Source organism: Pogoniulus pusillus, chromosome 2, assembly GCF_015220805.1.
Source record: "Pogoniulus pusillus isolate bPogPus1 chromosome 2, bPogPus1.pri, whole genome shotgun sequence".
NCBI lineage: Eukaryota > Metazoa > Chordata > Aves > Piciformes > Lybiidae > Pogoniulus > Pogoniulus pusillus.
The window spans coordinates 31,456,755-31,479,070 of NC_087265.1; the positions used below are offsets into that span (position 1 = coordinate 31,456,755).

Here is a 22,316-nt window from a genome sequence, read left to right on the forward strand (position 1 = left end):
ACCCTGTTAATACCTTGATGCATTTGAATCACTTTTGCCTACTCTGAGTAATTGAACTCCTTTTGGGGAGTGAAAAGCATTAAATAACTGCATTCCCTTTTGGGAGAATATTTTCTCAGTTAAGCAAGCCTCTCTGTTGCTGCTCTGTAGGCTTAGAAATGAAGATTAAATAATAATTTGGCCATCTCTATGACAACAGCTTTCCTGAAGGAGACATTGTTTCAGAAGGTTTGCCAGGTGGATCACAGATAAGAAACTTACATAAATAACAATTTTGGCTCAAACACGTGAAATATTATTCTTGGTGCCTTTCCAAAATGTGATCAGCTGCTGCAGGCTATCACCAGGGCTGTGAGCTTAGGGGAGTCCAAGGGCTTTTTGCTGTGCAGCCAGATTGTGTGGCTTGCTCAGGTCTGGAGTAATTAAGTTTCCATTTGTATGCTTGGGACAGCTGAAAAGGTGAGCTGAGGCAGAGAGAGATGTTCAGGGAAATTATGATTATGGTCTTTGTGAAATATAAAATAAGAAAGGATGAAAGAGGGAGCACTTCGGCCAAGATGTTTCAGCTTGTCCTCTGTGAGCAAGAGGCCAGATATGTTTTGAGGGTTGATGGCAGAAGTCTAAGTTGACAATTTCTCTGTACATTAGATATTAACATGGGACAGCAGAGACAAGATGAAAGCCACCTAAATCCACAGGAGTGATTAAAAACCAATTCTGTAAGTAATGATTCCTCTTCCAAGGAATACTTGCTATGAAGTTGATTTTGTCCAGCACTAAAATGCTTTTCTTCCTGCTAGAATGTCACCAAGCACTACAAAACCACATGGTCTGGCCTTTCTATCTTGTGCTTCAGCTATGCCTGGCCACCACTTCTGCTGTTTCTCACTCTCCCTGTTTTTCTCCCTTAGGTCTCACATTGGGTGCTTCGAAACGAAGAGAATAAAAGGAGAACTCAAATAAAAGACCAAAATGAGGAAACATCGACATTTGCCCCTTGTGGCAATGCTTTGCCTCCTTATCTCAGGCTTTCGCTTGGTCAGTGCCCAGCAGCAAGCAGGTAAGACCAGGCTGCTTTACTTGACTTGGCCCCTATGCAAACAAGCCACTAGTTTGCACTGATGCATCCGCACCGTTTGGTTTTTGGCTTGCATGTTGACGGTAGGTTGTGATTTACCTTCTGCTCCTCAGCTCCCACTTGGCTGAGAGTCCTTTTGGACCCAGACTTTGGCCAATGCGTGTGGTGCCTTTCCTGAGCATGTTGCTGGCTGGTGGTGTGCCTTTGAGGATGTTCTGTGGAGGACAGAGGTGTGGAACATGCACCCAGGATGACTCAGAGATGGTGTTGCCCTGGGCATAGCTATTTTGCCCTCCTTGCATGTGTAGGAGGGCACTTTGCAGCAAGATGAACACTGCCACTGACCTGCAGAAAGGCTGCTTGGGTTTTAATAAGGGTGTCTTTGAGATTGTTGCTAGTGGTGTGGGGGGTGTGAGTAGCAGGAAGAAAACTCATGCCAGCACCTAGGCTGCTTAAACTGGACAGCTCTTTCTTCCTTCAGCACTGCCACAGGGCCACCAAAGCCCTGAGCCAGCAAAAAGAAGCATAGGAGACTGTGGGTGATTTGAAGCTGAGCGTGCCCAAATTCACATGCGAAGCTGCAGGTATCTTTGTCTGGCTCAGGGCTGGCATCCAAACCCATGTGCTGAGTGTCTGGAAGGAGATAAGCACCTGGTCTCTCCCTCTATGAGAAGGGCAGTTCTCTGCTCTTCCCTCTTGTCCCCAAGTGCCTGTGGTAATGGTGATGGGATGCTGTTGGCTGCCTGGGTTTTGCTCAGCACTGCTCATTTTGCTTTGGGCAATAAGGAGAAGCTAGGCTTCATTTTCACCATGCAAAGGGGCCATTGGTCGTTTGGGTGAGGAGGAGAAGGCATGCTTACTCTGACCGATAGAAAACCCTAAACCTCCATCTGTTTTTTTAAAGCTGTCAAAACCATTGCCGTGGCTGATATAATATTTCTAGTGGATTCCTCTTGGAGCATTGGGAAGGAACATTTCCAACTCGTTCGAGAGTTTCTGTATGATGTTGTAAAAGCTTTAGATGTGGGAGGCAATGATTTTCGCTTTGCCCTGGTCCAGTTCAGCGGAAACCCCCACACAGAGTTCCAGTTAAATACCTACCCCTCTACCCAAGACGTCCTGTCCCATATTGCCAACATGCCGTACATGGGGGGAGACACCAAGACTGGAAAAGGATTAGAGTACCTAATCGAGAACCACCTCACTAAAGCTGCTGGAAGCAGAGCCGCTGAAGGCGTCCCCCAGGTTATTATAGTATTAACGGACGGACAATCCCAGGATGATGTCTCTCTGCCATCATCTGTCCTTAAATCAGCCCATGTAAACATGTTTGCGGTCGGCGTGCAGGATGCAGTGGAAGGGGAGTTAAAGGAAATAGCGAGCGAACCCTTCGGTACGCACCTTTTCAACCTAGAGAATTTTACTGCTCTCCACGGCATAGTTGGAGATTTAGTGGCGAGTGTCCATTCATCCATGACTCCAGAAAAGACTGGGGCCAAAGGACTGGTTAAAGACATCACAGGTAATGGCCGACTGCTGATGGCTCCCATCAGCATGGTGTCTGCTGGCGCTGCGCTGTTTGAAGCCTTTGTAAGGGCAAGACTGAGATTGACCTTCAGAGGTTTAAAAACAAAGGTTTGAAGTGTGTAGCCCTGTGTTTGTTGCTACCAAGCGTCCCAGTGTTTGCAGACTGAGCTGGCGTCCTTGCCAGAGCTGCCAGGAGGTAGTACAGGAGCCCTTGGATGAGCAGCAGCCCATGCTGGCCATGCTTCCGTGACCACAACATGGAATTGCAGAAGTAGGGAACTCTGCAGTTATTAAATTGCCCCTTCTTACCCACTTGCAAGGCAGAGACATAGGAGACAAACACACCAGCTGTGGTAGTGACTCGTTGAGGTCCTGACTGTTAACCCTCTGGAGACCAAGAAGGTCACTGCTGGCTGCAAGGATGCCATGTGGGGTGGACCTTTGCAGCTAGTTGGGGAGATAGGTAATGTGCTACTCCAGAGAGTCACACTCCTGTTTGAAGACAGAAAAAACAGTTCAATGGAGAACTTCTCCACTGAAACCCAATCCCTGAGCTGGCCCTTAGCCGCTCTCCTCATCCACTTGGAGAAAGCCTGTGGTTGGAGAGTCCCTTTTGTGATGCCACCAAAATACCACTTCTACAAGCTGATGGCTTCCACTTACTGGAGTGCTGGACCTTTCCTGTAGCTGAAACCTCTCTGCAAACCACATTGGCTTCAACAGATCTGCACTGACTGCAAACTGAGGGCCCCACTTGCCTGGAAAAAAAAAAAAGACACTTCCTCCATCCCTTCTCTGTTTATGAAATTTCAGCCTGGAAAGGGCCTTCTGAGCAGCTTTGTTGTGTTTCAAAACAGAAGTCCCAGAGATCAAACCTTTCTTTTTATTCCTGAGATTCCATCTGAAGGTCAACAGCTTGTGGGGTGATGTAAGGCAAACGGCAGTGTAATGAGGCAGTGTAACATTAATCCCCCTGTGTTGTCTTGCCTGCTTAACCCTCACGCCAGCCCCACTGGGTGCTCTCCATCACTGCATGACACCAAGCAACACAAAAAGACTGTGCTCACATGTGTTTTTGTTGTGTAAAGTGCTTCACAGGGCAAATACCCAGATCATGTGAAAGCCACAGGGAAGAAAAGCAGCTGCCCCAGATGAGATGAGATGAAAATCATGTCAATGTACATGGAAAATACATGTTGTACCAAACCTACTGCAGAACTGCTGTGGCTATTCAGCACCTTCACCAGTGCTTCCCTCTTGAAGTCATTAGGGGAACTGGTCTTTGGTGGCTGTCTGTCCTCCTCTGGGGCATGCCAGTGGGCAACCCTATAGTATATAAACATTTGAACCCTGTAGTATATGAACATTTGGAGTCACAGACATTTCTTTAAAAGCTTTAAGGGTGAATTTCTGCTTCATGCATGCCATGCATTTTCAAGTTCATTTCTACTCAAAGACAGTTTTGGAAAACATCTTCCTTCCTCTATAACACAAATTTGTTTTAATGCTACTATTGTAATTTTGCCTCTATGTGACTTGAATGGATGATCTACAGAGTGCCATTGAACATGGGCAAAGATATGACAGATCCTAAACTTGGGATGACAAGAGTGTGCAAAGCATGGTGCAAATAACTTCTAAGAGTTTAAGAAGTCATCTGTTCAGTTGATAACTCCATATAGCCCTAAAATGTACAGATATTATGCTAGAAATGAGCCTTCATGTGAATGGGAAACATTAAAAAAACCAAACCCAGTTCCACAGTACTCCCAGTGTAGAGTACCAAAGTTGTTGGTCTGTGGCAGTCCCCCGAGCTGACTAGTGTAAGTATGAAGGTCAGCCCCGAGTTTGCCCTGATGTGTTCATTAAATCCTAGCTGTCTGTCTCACCTGACCCTGCTCGCTTAGTTGTGTAACAAGCATGCTTTTATTTGTTCTCCAGCACCAGCTTGTTCCATAAATGTGCACTGAAGTACAAGGTTTTTATACAGTGATGACAAATTATCCAACGCATCTGCTTTATATCTGTCTTGTCCCTTTGTGGCAGTGACCCATGCTGCTGTGATGACACTCGCTCGTGTCTGCAGTCTTGTTGCTCAAAAAGATGTCCAAGGTACCAAAAGCAGCACTGGGTACAACCACTGCGAGATTTTCTTTTCATTTATGTGATGAAGTAGAATGATTAAAGACAGTTGAAAAAGGCACAGTAAAGACAGCCCTAAACACCCCTAAATTTGGACTCAATGGGAATATAAATCCTGGAGCCCCTTTGCAATTTCTGAACTATGTCCATGTTCTCCAAGCCATCACTGGCAGTTAAGGTGGCCAAGGTAAGCCATGATGCCCTGGAGATACTCTCCTTTGTCACTCAAATTGTGGTGTTATTTGAATCTCTTGGTGGCATTGTGATGTATAAAAACATTTACTAGAAAAACAACTAAACAGGAAAAAAAAAAAACACCAAGAGTATTATAGACACTGCTGGTTAATAGCCAAGCCTGCAGCTTATGTTTGGCCTTGTAAAATGACAAGCCAGTTTTGCTACTGATTTCACCTTCAACTTTCAAAAGTTGAGAGCTGGGTGGGATTTCCAAAGGCTGCTTGCCATTCATTTACAAACACTCTGAAATTTAATTGTGTAATAATGTCATGGAAACACCTGAGCAAGCTTTGGGGTCATCTCCCTTCCCTTTTGGCATGCATACAGCTCTTGGTGATGTGGTGGTAAAGTTAGCTGAGCAAAAGGATTAACAGCAGACACCAGGGCATTTTGGGTCTGCTTTGGTAAGCTTCAGAGCAAAAAAGTTTTGTCCTCAACAACCATGTTCATGCCATAGAAGAGTTTTGTTTGGGATGTGTATATTCTCAGCAGATGCTTGCAATCACCTAAGTATGGTCACAACCTATAGAGTTGGATAATTGTGTCATGACTGATTTCATCACCCTGTTTTAACCTGATTCTGCATTCCTTGATTGAATAGCCAGACTCCATTTGAAAAATCCAGACCAGACCCCTCTATCCATAATCAATGCATCTTTGTGCCAAATTATAACAGCAAAACCGTGTTTGTGTGGCACGAGTTGACAACTCTGTGGGTCAGCTTGCTGGACAAATGCCATCAGGTGTATGCTAGCAGCTGGTGAAAGAGTTACAGTGCCAGAATAATAACCCAAGCTCTTTCAATTGTTTCTAACAAATGAGTTTCAAATAATAATCCCTCCTGGTGGGAGAAGCCAATATATCCAGTCTCTATTTTTAACCACCTAAGGTGCAGAATTGCAACAGAGAGGCTGAAACTTTCCACATCCCCAAAACAGTGGCCTTTTTCTCCCCCCTCACTCCCAAAAAAACCCAACAAAAACCAAACAAACCCAAAAGAGGTTGCAATGAGGAAAACTGCCTGTGAATGTTACCATCCTCATCAGCCATCTTCAGGCTGAATGACCACCAAAATCCACCTTCTTCTTTTGACTCCGTTTAAATAGACTGGCTGCTGATGGGATGGACGGAGATTTCCACAGCTGTATTTGCCAAGGTTTCTCCTCACATGGCCACAACACTGAGCCCCATTCAACTGCAGCCACCAGCTCAGGTGGCATCCGCTCAGGCCATCTCTTGATGCGTGATGGATGCTACTGGGATAGGTCTGAGAGGTTGTATTCAATCAGAATGCAGAACTAAGAGGCAAACATCACCTCCTCAATGAACACATGTTTTGTTTTCTCATTGTTCGTGTTTCTCACTGGTTTTCCAAGAAACATGTCAGAACACTGTACGACTGCATGTAATCACTCATTTTAATGCTTTCACCTTTTGCATTTCTTTTTTTTAAAGCTGAAGAGTCTGCTGACATTATTTTCGTTATTGACGGATCAGACAACATCGGAAGTGTCAATTTTCAAGCCATACGTGGTTTCCTTGTAAATTTGATTGAAAGCCTCAGAGTTGGAGCTCAGCAAACACAAATTGGGGTGGTGCAGTATAGCGAGCGACCCAGAACTGAGTTTGCTTTGAACAGCTACTCCACAAAAGCGGATGTTCTGGATGCCGTGAAGGCACTCCATTTCCGCGGTGGTGAGGAAACGAACACTGGTGAGGCACTGGAGTTTGTGGTGCAGAACCTCTTCACCCAGGCAGGAGGCAGCAGGATAGAGGAAGCGGTGCCGCAGATTTTAGTGCTAATAAGTGGTGGAGAATCTAGTGACGATATCCGAGAGGGCGTGTTAGCGGTGAAGCAAGCTAGTATATTTTCATATGGCATTGGGGTCCTGAATGCTGACAGTGCAGAGCTGGAGCAGATTGCTACTGGTGGAAGCTTCGTATTTACTGCTCTGGATATCCATAACCTTGATGCTCTTCAAGACTTAATACTGCCCAACATTGTTGCAGTGGCCCAAAGGCTCGTATTATTAGAGGCCCCAACCATTGTGACTGAAGGTATGTATGCCTTTCTGTTGCATTTTGATGACTGGATGGATAAACGAGCTTTTGCACGCTTTACAAACATATTTGTTTCAGTATTAACATTATTTTTAGCTATGCAATGCATTTCTCTGGTCTGCTTGTGAAGAAACAGTGGGAAAGACATGAGTCCCGTGGTTAATGCACAGAGACTCGTTTGCCCAGTGGATTATCTTTTGCAAACCCTGAGTTGTTTTGTGTCAGTAACAGGTGTGGCAGGGGTTTGTAAAGGACTCCAGCAGAGTGTAAAAAAAGCTCACATAGTGACCCCTTATTGAGGTACCTAAGCTCCCTAGGGGTAAACACTACAGCATTCTCAGTTATAGAAGCATTTGTTGCAGGAGCTTATACTGTTTGTCAGATGAAAGTGTCATGAGAATGAAATTTGACTGAGGAAGCTAACAGGAATGATAAATGGATCCCTGCTTCACAGGGTTGAAAATACCAGCTTGCTAAAACAGCACAGTTCCACACTTCACTGCAGCTGTGCTCTGTTCTGGAGGTAATGGGCGAAATTCCTCTGACGTTGAGATGAAAAGTAAACCAACCTTAACTTCTTCTGAAGTGTAATCCCTGCCTTGATAACATGTAGTTCCCTTGAATCTATAAGCTGAGAAAATGTACAGCTTTCCAAGAGACAACGGGAAATGTAGGAGTCGATGTTCCACCAGGGTCACTTTGTTGCTCCTAATTCCTCATGGATGTAGCTTCTCAACTACCGTTAGCTCGAGTGCAGTAGAACCATAGTTATCTGGATCTAAGGAATGGCTAGGTACTTACAGTTTCTTACTCTATAGTTTTATGACTACAATTTACTGATAGAGAGGCTTTTTGAGAGACACAATATGCTGTATTTCAGGGTCCCCTGAAAAGGACCAGGCTGGACCTGCTCCACTTAATTACCAGGGTGCTTAACACAGCCAACACTTTTGGGATCCAAGTGCCAGTGTGGAGCTCTGTACATACTGTTCAACTCATGATGTATGTTGACACATAAAGCTACATTCCAGATGTCTTCACCAATTTATGTCTAAACATGGTAGCTCTACAGTGGCTCACATGGAAGTACTTGCTTAAAAGATCATTTTATTACCTTGCTTTGATTATGCCAGAAAAGAACATGAACTTTTGCTTGTAGCACAAGAACTGTATTTAGATAAATAGACTGAAGTGTGCATGTCCAGCTAAAATCTGCATGCCAGGACTAACGTAACTCGAGGGAAAACCTCTCTTTCTACCCCTCTGAATGTCAGCAGTTTGAATGGAAGTATTTAAAATGTTGGTATATTTGGTTTCATCTACACTTGCCTACTTTTCACTTAAAATGCCAGCTTGTTTGTAGAAGGTACTACAGTATCACAGGATCACAGAATAAACCAGGTGGAAAAGACCTTTGAGATCATTGAGTCCAACCTATCACCCAACACCTTCTAATTAACTAGACCACCACATTTAGTGCCTTATCCAGCTTCCTTTTAAACACCTCCAGGGACAGTGACTCGCCCACCTCCCTGGGAAGCCTATTACAATGGTCAGTGACTCTTTCTGTGAAGAACTTATTCCTAAACCCCAGCCTAAACCTGCCCTGGTGCAGTTTGAGACTGTGTCCTCTTGTTCTGTCACTGGGTGCCTGGGAGGAAAGAACAACCCCCACTTGGCTACAGCCTCCTTTCAAGTAGTTGTAGAGAGCAACAAGGTCTCCCCTGAGCCTCCTCTTTTCCAGGATGAACAACTCCAGGTCCTTCAGCCACTCCTTGTAGTAGCATCAGCCTGTGCAATTACCTAGAGATGCATGTACCAAGTGGAGAAGTGGGTATTTTCTAAGGATCTGTAGGGAGTTTCCTTTCCTTAGCATCCATGGAAATCAATTCTGATTGGTGTGCTTGATTCACATCAGTGCCTTAGAGGTTTACAGTCTAAAACACAGATTTGGGAGACACATCACTGTCCAAAAGGAATGCCCAACCCCATGAGGTGCTAAGTGTTCCTGTGAAATTCTGAAGTCACCTTACTAGCTCTGTGGCGATATACCAGTACTCCTGTGATGAAAGGGTGTCTCAAAGTACCTTTTTTTCCCTCTCCTTCTAGCTACTGTAGATTAACTTAGACGAGGTAATTCACCAAAGGTAGCTGAGATGCCAATGAGGAGGGAGCTATGCAAGGCTAGGTTCAGCACTGATACTTTCCAACATTCCCAAGTTTTAGAGTCAAAGATCTAATGCTTTGATCTCAAGTATTTTTAAATTCCAGGGAGACTTTCAGATTTACTGGGGTCTGGTGAGACTCCACCTGCAGTACTATGTCTGGAGTCCTCAGCACAAGAAATATATGGACCTGTTAGAGTGGGTCCAGAGGAGGCCACCAAAATGATTAAAGGGCTGGAACACATCTCATCCCCTGTGAGGACAATCTGAGAGAGTCTTGGTTTTCCAACCTGGAAAGGAGAAGACTCTGAAGAGACTTTATAGCAGCCTTTCAGTACTTAAAAAAAAATGAGTCTATAAGCAAGATGGAGACAGTCTTTTAGAAGGGCTTGTTGTCACAGGACAAAGGGTAATGATTTTAAACTACAAGATGGGAGATTCAGACTAGACCCGAGGAAGAATTTTCTTTTACCAGGATGGTGATAAAACACCGGCATAGGTTTCCCAGAGATGTGGTAGATGCCCTGTCCCTGGAAACATCCCATGTCACGTTGGATGAAACTCTGAGCAACAGCCAGGTGGGGGTTGGCCTCTTCTCCCAAGCAACCAGCAATAGAACAAGGGGACACAGTCTCAAGTTGTGCCAGGGTAGGTGTAGGCTGGGTGTTAGGAGGAAGTTCTTGCCAGAGAGAGTGATTTGCCATTGGAATGGGCTGCCCAGGGAGGTGGTGGAGTCACTGTCCCTGGAGGTCTTCAAGAAAAGAGGCACTCGGTGCCATGGTCTAGTTGATTGGATAGGGCTGGGTGCTGGGTTGGACTGGATGATCTTGGAGGTCTCTTCCAACCTGGTTGATTCTATGATTCTATAGTCAAAGATGGTCCTGATCACTGCAGGAGGGTTGGACTGGAAGACATTTAAAGATCTCTGACAATGAAAAGCTTCCTATGATTCTACGATGAGATCCTGTGAGATGTGTACAGCCTTGCTTGAATGCTTTTGTTTCAATTGTGCTCACTGAAATGAGCACTGTGGGGTACTTCCCGCTGTGGGTTTCAGTTTCAGTTCTCACACTCCTCTAAGGAAACATACTGCATGATTTGAGAGCTGCAAGAGGAATGAGTAGCAGACGGAGCTATTCCTTACCAGCCTCCCTCATCTTTGCAAAGCCCCTTTGATGCTTCCCACAAACTTCTATATAAAGTTAAAAGTTTCCAGGGTCTCCATTTTTGGGTATCTAGCTGCTGACAAGCCAAGCAAGTGCTTTGGACACCCTTCCTGGGTGATATAAAACAGAGATTTCAGCTCTTGTTATCCATTTGGAAAGTTTCCTGTTTTCATCCCTCTCCTCCTTGGAGTAAATGACAAGGAAACAAACCTGGCTAGGGAGATACATGCTGGAAATCATGGCTCAGGAAAAGGGATCACTCAGAGAAGTAGTTCTCTTTTCACAGCCTGAACAGTCAAATGCAAACCATGGGTAGCTCATGTGAGGCTGTGGTTCAGGGAGAGTACTACTACGTTTTCTTTGTACAGGTTCTCATCATTTTGTGTCTTATAGCACCACAGCAGGTTGCTTTAAACTTCAATTTTGACTAATCAATTTCTAGCAAGACTGCAAGAAGCTTTTGCACAGGCTCACACTTGCTGGTCTCTCAGGGGTCAGATCTGTGAGAGGGCCACCGAGTTACAGATGTAATCTCCAGCTCTAAATCACTCTTTGGAGTAGCCTGTTCTCATGGCATTCACCCATGATGAGACACCTGACAGAGACAGGCCTTTGAAATCACTGCTTTTCATAGACAGCTGGTGTCTGGCCAGGGAGTGCTGCAGCCAAAGCTTTGTTCTTTGTTCAAATCCAAAGTAAATAGCCTCCATGCAGAGAAGCTCCAATGGGCTGAGGGGCTACCCTTTTCCATCCAGGCAGGACAAGAGCGTTTGCTACCACTTGTTCTGAGGAGTGTGAGATCCTCACAAAACTGGATCCCCTCTTCCCCCCAAGTCTGTGCAGTGACCATAGCAGTGAGCTAAGGAGATTATGGACACACCACTCTCAGTATTGGCTCCGTCTCAGGAGCTCTCAGGTGGGTAGGTGATTTGAAGACACCCCAGTGTAACACCACGATTCATGATGCTCCAGCATAACTTGCAAGCAACATAAGATTTCCCTTTTCACTTCAAGGGCATGAAATCAGGGAGCTGAAAATGTGAGTGGACCTTTCTAGAGATAGCACTACGCTCCATAATGCTCATATATAATGCTTTTAGCACAAGGGTATTGTCCTTGTTAATATTTGCTGGGATTTGGTGTGCATTTGATGCACTAAATACAGCAGTGCTACAGTTCCAATGCTGCACAACAGGTATTTTTTCCTCCCTAACTCTCTTCCTTCAAACTTAACTAGAGAACTGTAAAGCTGACTGTGCTCTTTCTGTGTCCCATGCCACTGTCAATAGTAAAGTTTCTGAGATTACAGCATAGGTGACCTGTTGTGTTAAAGACATGACAACCAGAATATAATTCAGCTCTTCCATGATTGGGCTGGTTGTACCAAGAAAAAACGTAACTTGGTTTTGTTAGATAAGGAATAAGATGTAGGACATGAAGACCCAAAGTCCAGGTATGTTAAGTGGAGACTGTTCTTTACTTGTGTCATTACTTGTGGAAACCTAATCTTTCTGAGACCAAACTACACTCTGGTATGATTCAGGTGGCTCCACTGCAAACAAAGGGAGCGTTGGCTGCTTATTTTATCTCATGTGCCAGCTGAATGCCAAGGTTTCAACTGTTTGCCTTCGTTTCTTTCTTGTTCTGACATGTATATGCTTTTTAACGTTAACTTACATAAACCATACAATTCTTGCAACTCTTCAGTTTTGCTGCTTTATAAAGGGGAAACATCCAAACAGATTTCTTAATATCCCTCTGATAGAACTTAGATGATTATGTTTTGAAAGCAAGGCTGTTTTAAAGGTGTTGACAGTAACAGTATTTCAAGCACACAAGAAGTCCTAAATGCTGCTGAACTGTTGATGTAGAATTCGTGCACTGCGTGCGGTGAAGACTTCTGCTAACATGATGTTCATGTGTTACTTGCAGTTATTGAAGTGAACAAGAAGGATATAGTCTTCCTGATAGATGGCTCCACTGCTCTGGGGACTGCCTCCTTTAACTCAGTTCGTGATTTTGTTGCCAAAATTGTCCAAAGGCTGGAGGTTGGACCCGACCTGATCCAAGTCGCGGTGGCACAGTACGCAGACACTGTGAAGCCAGAGTTTTATTTTAACACTCACCAGAGCAGAAAGGATGTGATGGCTAATGTGAAGAGAATGAAGCTCATGGGTGGTACAGCACTCAACACTGGCTCGGCACTGGACTTTGTGAGGCAAAACTTTTTTACCAGTGCTGCTGGGTGCAGGATGGAGGAAGGGGTGCTCCCCATGCTGGTGCTCATCACTGGTGGTAAGTCCAGGGATGCTGTTGACCAAGCTGCAGCAGAGATGAAAAGCAATAGGATTGTGATCCTTGCTATTGGGTCGAAAAATGCTGACCTGGCAGAACTTCAAGAAATTGCCCATGAGAGAGATTTTGTGTTCAACCCAAATGACTTCCGCCTTCAGTTCATGCAAGCCATTCTTCCTGAGGTGCTGTCACCTATCCGGACGCTCTCTGGAGGAGTAATTATCCAAGAACCACCATCAGGTAATCAATTCTCTTTTTCTAATTAAGGAGATATTGCTTATACATTTTTCAACTCCTATTCTGTGACATACAGAGCTAAGGGGGCAACAAACATCAAGTCCGTGCTTCAGCACTGCTAAATATTGTCTCTTTGATTTGCCAAATGTACATGAGCAGATCAGTGAATTTGGTAGTGTGGTTGTTGCTACAGCTGTGTCAGCCTTCCTGAAGATTTTAATCTCATTCCACATTTGTCAGCAGCGTGCAAAGTTCTGGATGGGGAAGATGTGCTTTACTGGTTATGTACTAGACTCATTCAGTGGAGAGTTTTTCTCTCACTTAGGGTTCATGTAACCTAGGAACAGGGCAACAAAGCTGGTGAGGGGCCTGGAGAGGCTGAGGGAGCTGGGCCTGTTTAGCCTGCAGAAGAGGAGGCTCAGGGGTGATCTTATTACTGTCTACAACTGCCTGAAGGGGCATTGTAGCCAGGTGGGGGGTGGCCTCTTCTCCCAGGCAACCAGCAATAGAACAAGGGGACACAGTCTCAAGTTGTGCCAGGGTAGGTATAGGCTGGATATTAGGAAGAAGTTCTTCACAGAGAGAGTGATTTCCCATTGGAATGGGCTGCCCAGGGAGGTGGTGGAGGCACCGTCCCTGGGGGTCTTCAAGAAAAGCCTGGATGAGGCACTTAGTGCCATGGTCTAGTTGACTGGATAGGGCTGGGTGCTAGGTTGGAGTGGATGATCTTGGAGGTCTCTTCCAACCTGGTTGATTCTATGATTCTATGACTCTGAATATTAGAATCTCTTCCTCAGGTTGAAAATCATCCGTAGTGGATATTTGCTCAATACAGCTTAAAAGTTCCTTCTTAGTGTAAAGAAAATAAGCAAGTTTGTTCAGGGTGATGTGCAGAGAAAGGTGGCCTGACACTGCTGGACTGAAACTCCTTTAAGAACATATTTAGTTTTGTTGTCATGTGCTCAGTTCAGGTCCTAGGAGGTGTACAATACTATTGTCATGTTGACTTTAATTTAGTCTATTTGGAAGATAATCCAAAGCCCCACGAAGCCAGTAGATTCCTTTTGCTTGGTCTTGCCACGGACATCAGTAGACTTTGGAAGCAATCCAGGTGTTAGAGTCATGTCTTTGGAGGCTGTTTCCCCTGCATTTCAGGAGCATTTCTTGCTGTGCAGAGGTTTTTAACCAGAGTTATCAGGATTTCTTCCCAATAGAGATGATTAAAGTTGAATTAATGTTGCGCTAGATCTTATTTGAGCCTTGCATTTCTGTCTCATGACATGTAAACTTTAGATAAACAGGACTTCTTCCAGCTCCCAGTAAGGTCAATAGTAAGGTTACCACTGGCTTAAGAGGGTGTTGGACCATTTCCATATTTTCCCAATTTCTCCCTGTAATTTATGAACCACAGTGCAAAAGCAAATCAGTTTTTGGAAGGAAAGGGTCCTTAACAAATTAAAATCTATGATCTACATGCAGAACAGACATTTCAAAATCAATTTGCCAATACACTTGTCCTTAATTAAGATGAATATCACAATATTTAGCATTTAATGAGCTTTGTGTCTAGAACGTGTTTCCTGCTAATACAGTTTTGCATGGCTACACACCAAACCTGACATTTTTATTGTTCACTGTAAATTAAAAATGTTCCTAAATGTTCATGTTCTTTAAAGCTCATTTGTGCAGCTTTTCTTTTGTCCCCAGTCCTTTTGCTCTACTGTACTCACAGCTGTTCACATACACAACAAGCAAGTAACCGTATCCTACTCCATAAAATGACTATTATTAGTAACAACTGATTTTGGTGTTGGGCAATCTGTTATATTTCAACTGATGTTTTCTCACCCTGGGCTTTGAATGGAAGTTTTCTGACAGAAGTTAAAACATACAGACAACCAAGACAATCTGTAAAGTCTGAGAGCAATGCCTCTATTCCAGAGAGCCTCTTCCTCACTTTTGGTTTTAATTATCTTAGTATTTTTATGGTTTATATATAAGACAGCAGGTTTACAGGGTAAGGAAAGCTAGAGAGATGGGTGAATATAGCCACATACCCATAGCTAAATGCTTTAAATTCAAAGATAATAAACAGAATTAGAAATGGTCATAAATATGTTCTCAAATACCTTCCTTGGAGGAAGACATCTGGAGCAGAAGCATTGGATGGGCTCACCCATCAGTTCTCTGAGATCTTATTTAAAGTTTCAGCATTTTACTCTGTCATCTGGGCCTAACATGCTTAGAGCAATAAGCTCAAGAGGATAAATCTATGATGTCTTTGAAAGGATATTGCAGGTCTGTGTCGTGGGGCTCAGCTGATGGGAGACAACCTAGGAAGGTTTTAACCTTAAAAAAGGAGTCAAGCACTGGCTGATTACTGCCAAGACTGGGAAATTTCTCCCCATTCAACATCCCATAAAGTGGGTGTCTGTAACTGCAGACATCAAATGCAGACGTCAAAAGGCGTCTCTGGCAGCAGTTGCAGCCTTGTCTGGACCAGCCTTTCTAAACCTATTAGTTACAGCTATTTGTAATGCCCTCTCAAAATACCAACCAAATTGGTTCCTTGGCAGAAGTTTTTTTTCCCATGCAAGTGGAGCCTAACTCTGTGCCACAGGCCAGACACTGCACAGCGTGACTGAAAATCATTGCAGGGCAGGACATGCTTCTGTACATCTAGGAATGTATGGGAGCACCCCTGTGGGACAGGAGATTGCCTAATAGGGGAGTGATAGTGCTGGGCATAAAAGCACGGGCTAAGTGCCAGAGAGCACTATAGTTCCCTAAAGATTTGTTGGCAAGCCCCATGTAAACGTGTGGTGATTTGCAGATAAGCAGCATGTCTGTAGCCATAATGTAGTGCTGCTGCTCCACCAAAATCAATGAAGCTGCCTTTTGCAAGCTGATGACCTGGCCCAGAGCGTGCAGCCCTGGCACTAGAAGCCACCGAAAACATCTGCCATGACAGAAGCTGAGCCCTGTTGATAGACCTGCCATTTAAAAGACTGTTCAATATGAGTCAGAAACCTTCCCTGCCCAATTAAGTCATTTCCAGCAATGTCCTTGTCACTTCTGTGCTGATCACACTCTTGTCTTTCTCTCCCCTCTTCCTCCTAACCAGGTGCCCATGCGTGTACAGCATATGCTGGATGCACGCATGAAAGGAAATTCCTGTTTGTTTTCTGTGATGTCTGATGTTATTTTCTGTGCTCTACTGCAGTTCAAGTAACCAAAAGGGATATCATCTTTCTTTTGGATGGATCACTCAACGTCGGAAATGCCAACTTCCCCTTTGTGCGTGACTTTGTTGCCACCCTGGTTAACTACCTTGATGTCGGCAGTGACAAAATCCGAGTTGGCTTAGTGCAATTTAGCGACACTCCTAAAACTGAGTTCTCTCTATACTCGTACCAAACCAAACCAGACATAATTCAACGTCTGGGGCAACTGAGGCCCCAGGGGGGGTCAGTGCTGAACACTGGCTCTGCTCTGAACTTTGTGCTTTCAAATCACTTCACGGAAGCTGGAGGGAGCAGAATAAATGACCAAGTGCCGCAGGTCCTAGTGCTGGTGATGGCAGGGAGGTCTGCCGACCCCTTCTTGCAAGTTTCCAATGAATTAGCTCGGGCTGGAGTACTGACCTTTGCTGTTGGAGTTAGGAGTGCAGATAAGGCAGAACTTGAACAGATTGCCTTTAATCCAAGAATGGTGTACTTTATGGATGATTTCAGTGGTCTGGCAGCTTTACCCCAGGAGCTAAATAAGCCTATAACAACCTATGTTAGTGGAGGTGTGGAAGAGGTTCCACTCGCCCCAACAGGTAATACCTACGTTCCTTCATGTTGAATGAACTAAGTTAATCTTATTTCTCTTGATTGCTTGCTCCTAGTGTCCAGCTTCACATCTGTTCAAGGCATCTTGAGCCACCAAAGCAGTTAGGGCTGTCAACACATGGCTTGACACTGGCAGCTCTTAATTTTGCTCAAGTTATTGCTGGCACAGTTTAAAGACAGCACAATTTTAGTTCTTTTGTCAGGTCCTGACTGAAGGAGGATCCAGGCAAGTCCATACCCACAAGTCACTTACTCAAGTGTTCCCTTTCTGATCCATAATATTATCACAACCTATAAATGCATTGCCTACACTAGCTCAGGCAATGGGTCCATGTTCTTTTGGCCAAAAGGAGTGATGTGGAAAGGATAAAGCTATGCCAAAGAGCACAGAGGAGCAGAAATCTAGCCTAGTACAGGTGGACAAATACTTCCTCAGAGGCATTTTGGCAAAGTGCTGTTAGCAGGCCATCACAGGGGCTGAATTTGACTCCAAATATTCAAAGTTATCTTTCAGCATTAAACCCAAAAGCTGCTGGCACATTTAGCCCTTTTTAAACAGGTGTTTTCCCACCAATTCCCTCATTGTGGATATGTGTAAATGAAGACACAAGGAAAACCAGGATGGTTGGTTTAGTATGGAAAGGAGATCATTAAAATTAATATGAAAGATATTAAAACTCACAGATAGGACATGAGACTGAAAGGACATAAAATGGAAACAGGTTAAAGGCTTTTTCTCCTCCCGGAGTTATGAGTCTGTGATTCATAACTTGCCTATGGATTTAGATGCTCCTTGTGATGCAGCTGGGAGAAATACTTACAAAGAATACAGAAAAAGCTAAATGTGTGTGTATATATGCATGAACTTATGTCTATTTGTTATCTACTGAGCATTTAACAGAAAGAGACCCCACCACCCCACTGCTGTTGTACTTCATGACTGTGTTATTGGCATATTGCTAGACTATAAACACCAATGGCCTAGTCTGAATCAGCCAATTTATGATGTGGTGGATATGATGTGATACAATATATGACATGACTGTCTGGTGCATGAATTTATTGAGTCTTAGGACAGAAGTGTCCTTGTTTCCCCTTCTCCCTTAGATTAAAAAAAAAAATCCAAGGTATGATTTAGTCATGTAGCCCTTCAATACTCTGGTAAATGAAAATAACCTGATTTGGGTATTGAAACCCAGCTAAGTCACTGAGAAGTTTCTGGGATGACGTTTCAGAAGAAAAATGCTTTCATATCTTTTTTTCCCTCCTTTTTTCATTTGTGAATTTATTCTAGAAAGCAAGAAAGATATTTTATTCCTGATTGATGGCTCAGCCAACCTCTTGGGTACCTTTCCTGCCGTCCGGGACTTTGTACACAAAGTCATTTCTGACCTGAACGTGGGTCCCGATGCCACACGAGTAGCTGTGGCTCAGTTCAGTGACACAATCCAAGTTGAGTTTGACTTTGCTGAACTGCCCTCTAAGCAAGACATGCTTCTCAAAGTGAAAAGGATGAAGATAAAAACCGGGAAACAATTTAATATTGGAGCTGCTCTGGATGAAGCTATAAGGAGGCTGTTTGTGAAGGAAGCTGGAAGCAGGATTGAAGAAGGGGTTCCTCAGTTTTTGATCCTCCTTGCTGCTGGGAGATCAACTGATGATGTGGAACAGCCATCAGATGCTCTGAAGCAAGCTGGAGTTGTGACCTTTGCTATCAGAGCCAAAAATGCTGACCCTGCAGAGTTGGAAAAGATCGTTTATGCCCCACAATTCATTCTGAATGTTGACTCCCTCCCTCGGATTTCAGAGCTTCAGCCGAACATAGTCAACCTGTTGAAAACTATTCAACATCAGCCAACAGGTACAGGGACTCCCAGGATTTCCAAGGGGCCGAAAGACACCCCTTACATGCCTGCCTCAGTCTGGTAACTAGGGAGGTTTGGTCTGGTGATGTTTAAAATGATTAGGAACTGCTGTTGCTTGACTTTTCCCCTGGTCAGACCTTGCTCCAGCAAAGCACTGAAGTCCAAATAGATTTGTGAAAATGAGTAAGCAAAAGCTTTTTTGTTCAGTTGCAAAAGCTGGACTAGGAGCTGTTACCCATGTGTAAAACATGTACAAACCTGAAATAACAGAGTTGTTGCCTCAGAGATCTTGCATAAATTGATGTGTAGTGCTGGGCAAGGGTTAGAGGCAGCCAGTAAAGGCTTATCTCAAATTTTCTTTCCATGATTCTTTTTCTGGAGGAGTGATAGGGAGTAAGGAGCACTGCAGTATGCAAGATTCACTCTTCCTCTGTTATTTCTTAGGAGATGTGATGGCAGTTTCTACATTTTATACTTACTCACCAATAAATTAGATGCTCTTGACTGAGTTACCCTTACAACCTCAGTGAATGAGTATGGATTAATTGAATAATGAAATAAAAAGGTCAGAAGAATCACACAGACTGTGTGGCACTGGAAATTGTGCGTATCCAGCTGTGTGATTTCCTGAGGCAGCCCTACTTTGAGACCTATCCTGCCTCCCAACAGCATGTGGGGCCAAGGAGAAGTGTGATAACTCTAAAAGTCCTGTGCAGGTGGACTTCAAATCATAGAATCATTAAGAGGAAATAGAGCTGGAAGGGATCTCAGGGTGCCATCTGCTACATACCTTTGTCCATAACAGGATCTTCTTGTCCAGAACCAACTGACATTGGTCTAATCTGTTCTGAAAATCCTCCAGTGGAGGACATTTCGCAGCCTCCATAATCAATCTCTTCTGTCTCTTCTCTCTTGATTTTATCTAGATCAGTAGATATTTTTGTTAGTGGCAAACCTCTGCCTCACCAGTCATAGTTTAAGCCTTTGAGTCAAGAAGGATATAGATGTCAACTCATCTCTGCATTTTATGTGACAGCCTTTCATTTACTTCAAACTTGCCATGTACATCTTGTCTTGGTCCTTTTGTCGCTGGCTGCGTACTCAGCTAATTCTATCTTTCCTTATAGATCTTGTAGGTTTTCTACCATCTCACCCTTATGTCTCCAGTGTCAGCCTGCTCCAAATGACCAGAGCCTAACAGTGGTGTTCCCTGGGCATCTCTTACCCCACTTGTTTTGTGTAAAGTTGTTGTCCTTCCCATATTTGTGCAGTTTCTGCCTTAAGGTGGGCTACTGCAGCTACTGCACTTGAATTGCATCCTCCCTTTTCAAATCTGCCGTGTCAAGATAAGTTTGAATGCCTTTGAACACCAAGTGCTGTGAATAATTGTGCTAATTGCTCACAAATAGCCACATCCCCCTACATTTCCTAATGCTCTTGGCTAACAGAGAGCCACCTCATAAGAATATCCTTACTTTTTTCTTCATTGCCTGCTATGCAAATACTTTGGATGGAACTGTCTTTCCCTGCTCCTGAGCTTTAGAGGAAGTGTGTGAAACTTCCAATGTGTGTGTGATGCACCAGCCAATGTCCCACTCCTATTGCTCAGTGCAAGCTGTATTAATATTCCAGTCCCATGCATTAACTTACCAAGTTTCCAACATCCCTCTTAAATAATAAACATGATCTGAAATTTGCATTAAGACTTCATCTGCCCTTGTTAATTCTTCATATATCTGGCATTCATAGTGAAGATTTTCTTTAGAGGGGCAGGTCATGTTCCTACCTGGACCTGCTATAAACAAGCCAATGGCACTTTTGGTGATGCCATCCATCAGTTGCTGTGTTTGAGAATCAGTGACGTTTTCTGCTCAGTTGAGGTAAAGTTCTGCAGTTCTGTTAGTCAATAGGAGAATGTGTCAACAGTTCTCTGGTCCCCAACATTTCGTAGTCTCAGTTGAGGTAAAGTTCTGCAGTTCTGTTAGTCAATAGGAGAATGTGTCAACAGTTCTCTGGTCCTCAACATTTCGTATTCTTGAACATTTCATAGTCATAGAAAAAAGACACAGAAGTTTGGGCACAATTAGCAATTTTCTGTGCTTGATGAGAGTAAAAAAGATAAAAATCAGCATTTAACATTTTAGAAAAGCATTTCAGCATTTTCAGTTGGATGACCTTTTTACCAAATTTTTAGTTTGTCTGAGCATGTGCAGGACTATTTATTTCTAAGATCAGTGATGCCTCAGAATTTTTTTTCTCTTCTTCTTTTCATTGGCTCCAAATGATCACCCTGTCTGCAATATGCCATTTTGTTTAGTTTTCTCTGAAGACTCTTGATGCTCCAGACTCCTGCTGCATATTGCAAAGCTTTCAAGCCCTCTTGTTAGTAGATGGCTTCTCCTGGCCTCAGGTAGGAGATGGCACCCTGAGTACCTCTGCACCCTATTTCTTGTGGGTCTATGATTCTATGGCTAGGTGGGTAAGGCACAGCATGCGTTGCACTGCTGTTTCCACCAACTTCCACCCATCTGCCTCTTCATCAGCAAAGTCACCCATTGGCAAAGGAACCAACCCACTCATTCTGACACCTCGCTTTCCCCTCTCTGGACTGCTCTTTTACTTCAGTTCAATGTGTGGAGAATAAGAATCACTGCAAAAGAAAATCTCACTTATTCCCCCATTCCCTTGCTTGTCTCAAACAGTAGGTGAGAGAGGTGAGAAGAAGGATGTGGTGTTTCTAATTGATGGCTCGGATGGTGTCAGAAGAGGTTTCCCTCTGCTGAAGACCTTTGTCCAAAGAGTTGTTGAAAGCCTGGATATTGGTCGCGACAAGGTCCGTGTCGCTGTTGCACAGTACAGCAATGTCATACAACCTGAGTTCTTACTCGACACCCATGAAGACAAAGCAGATCTCATCAATGCCATCCAGGAGCTGAAGGTTATGGGAGGATCTCCTCTGAACACTGGAGCAGCTCTTGACTATCTTATCAAGAACGTGTTCACGGTGTCAAGTGGCAGCAGGATAGCAGAGGGTGTCCCACAGTTCCTGATTCTATTGACTGCTGACCGGTCCCAGGATGATGTGAGGAGGCCCTCAGTGGTCCTGAAGACAAGTGGCACAGTGCCCTTCGGCATTGGGATTGGAAATGCCGATCTCACAGAGCTGCAGACGATTTCCTTCCTCCCAGATTTTGCTATCTCTGTGCCTGACTTCAGCCAGCTGGATACAGTGCAGCAGGTCGTTTCAAACAGAGTCATCCGACTGACCAAGAAAGAGATAGAGTCACTTGCCCCCGATCTGGTTTTCACATCACCCAGCCCAGGTGAGAAGATGTTTGTGTCTGCACCGAGAAACGTCGGCAGAATATGATGTTTAGTAACATCATGGTTGCAACACAAACAGAGAAAAACAAAGATGGTCATGGATAAGTCTTGTTGTTGATGCACTTAGTGTTGGTAGGACCTGTGTAATTAAGCTGAACCAACTTTAAGCCCTGTCCCTCAAGATGGTCCATGTTGTATCCACATGGAAGACCCACAAAATGAATGCTATGACCTCAATCTTATTTTAAATTGATGGCTTTTAGGGACACCTTCACAACTCTATAAATCAAGGTCAGTATTATGCTGACTATTACACTGGCTGATGTGTCATACATTCGCTGTGTTCATTCACTGCAAGAAGGGAAACTGGAAGTGAGCATCAG

At 44.0% G+C, this 22,316-nt stretch overlaps 1 protein-coding gene across 1 annotated transcript in view; it reads left to right on the forward strand.

The window, feature by feature from the left end:
• COL6A3 (collagen type VI alpha 3 chain) overlaps nucleotides 1-22,316 on the forward strand; it is a 74,573-nt gene that overhangs the window by 9,304 nt on the left and 42,953 nt on the right. The window contains exons 2-8 of the mRNA XM_064159581.1: nucleotides 912-1,060; nucleotides 1,983-2,600; nucleotides 6,440-7,042; nucleotides 12,309-12,911; nucleotides 16,132-16,731; nucleotides 18,039-18,605; nucleotides 21,312-21,932. Coding sequence (XP_064015651.1) covers nucleotides 973-1,060; nucleotides 1,983-2,600; nucleotides 6,440-7,042; nucleotides 12,309-12,911; nucleotides 16,132-16,731; nucleotides 18,039-18,605; nucleotides 21,312-21,932 — 3,700 coding nt within the window. The 5' untranslated portion in view covers nucleotides 912-972. The remainder of the gene's footprint in view (nucleotides 1-911; nucleotides 1,061-1,982; nucleotides 2,601-6,439; nucleotides 7,043-12,308; nucleotides 12,912-16,131; nucleotides 16,732-18,038; nucleotides 18,606-21,311; nucleotides 21,933-22,316) is intronic.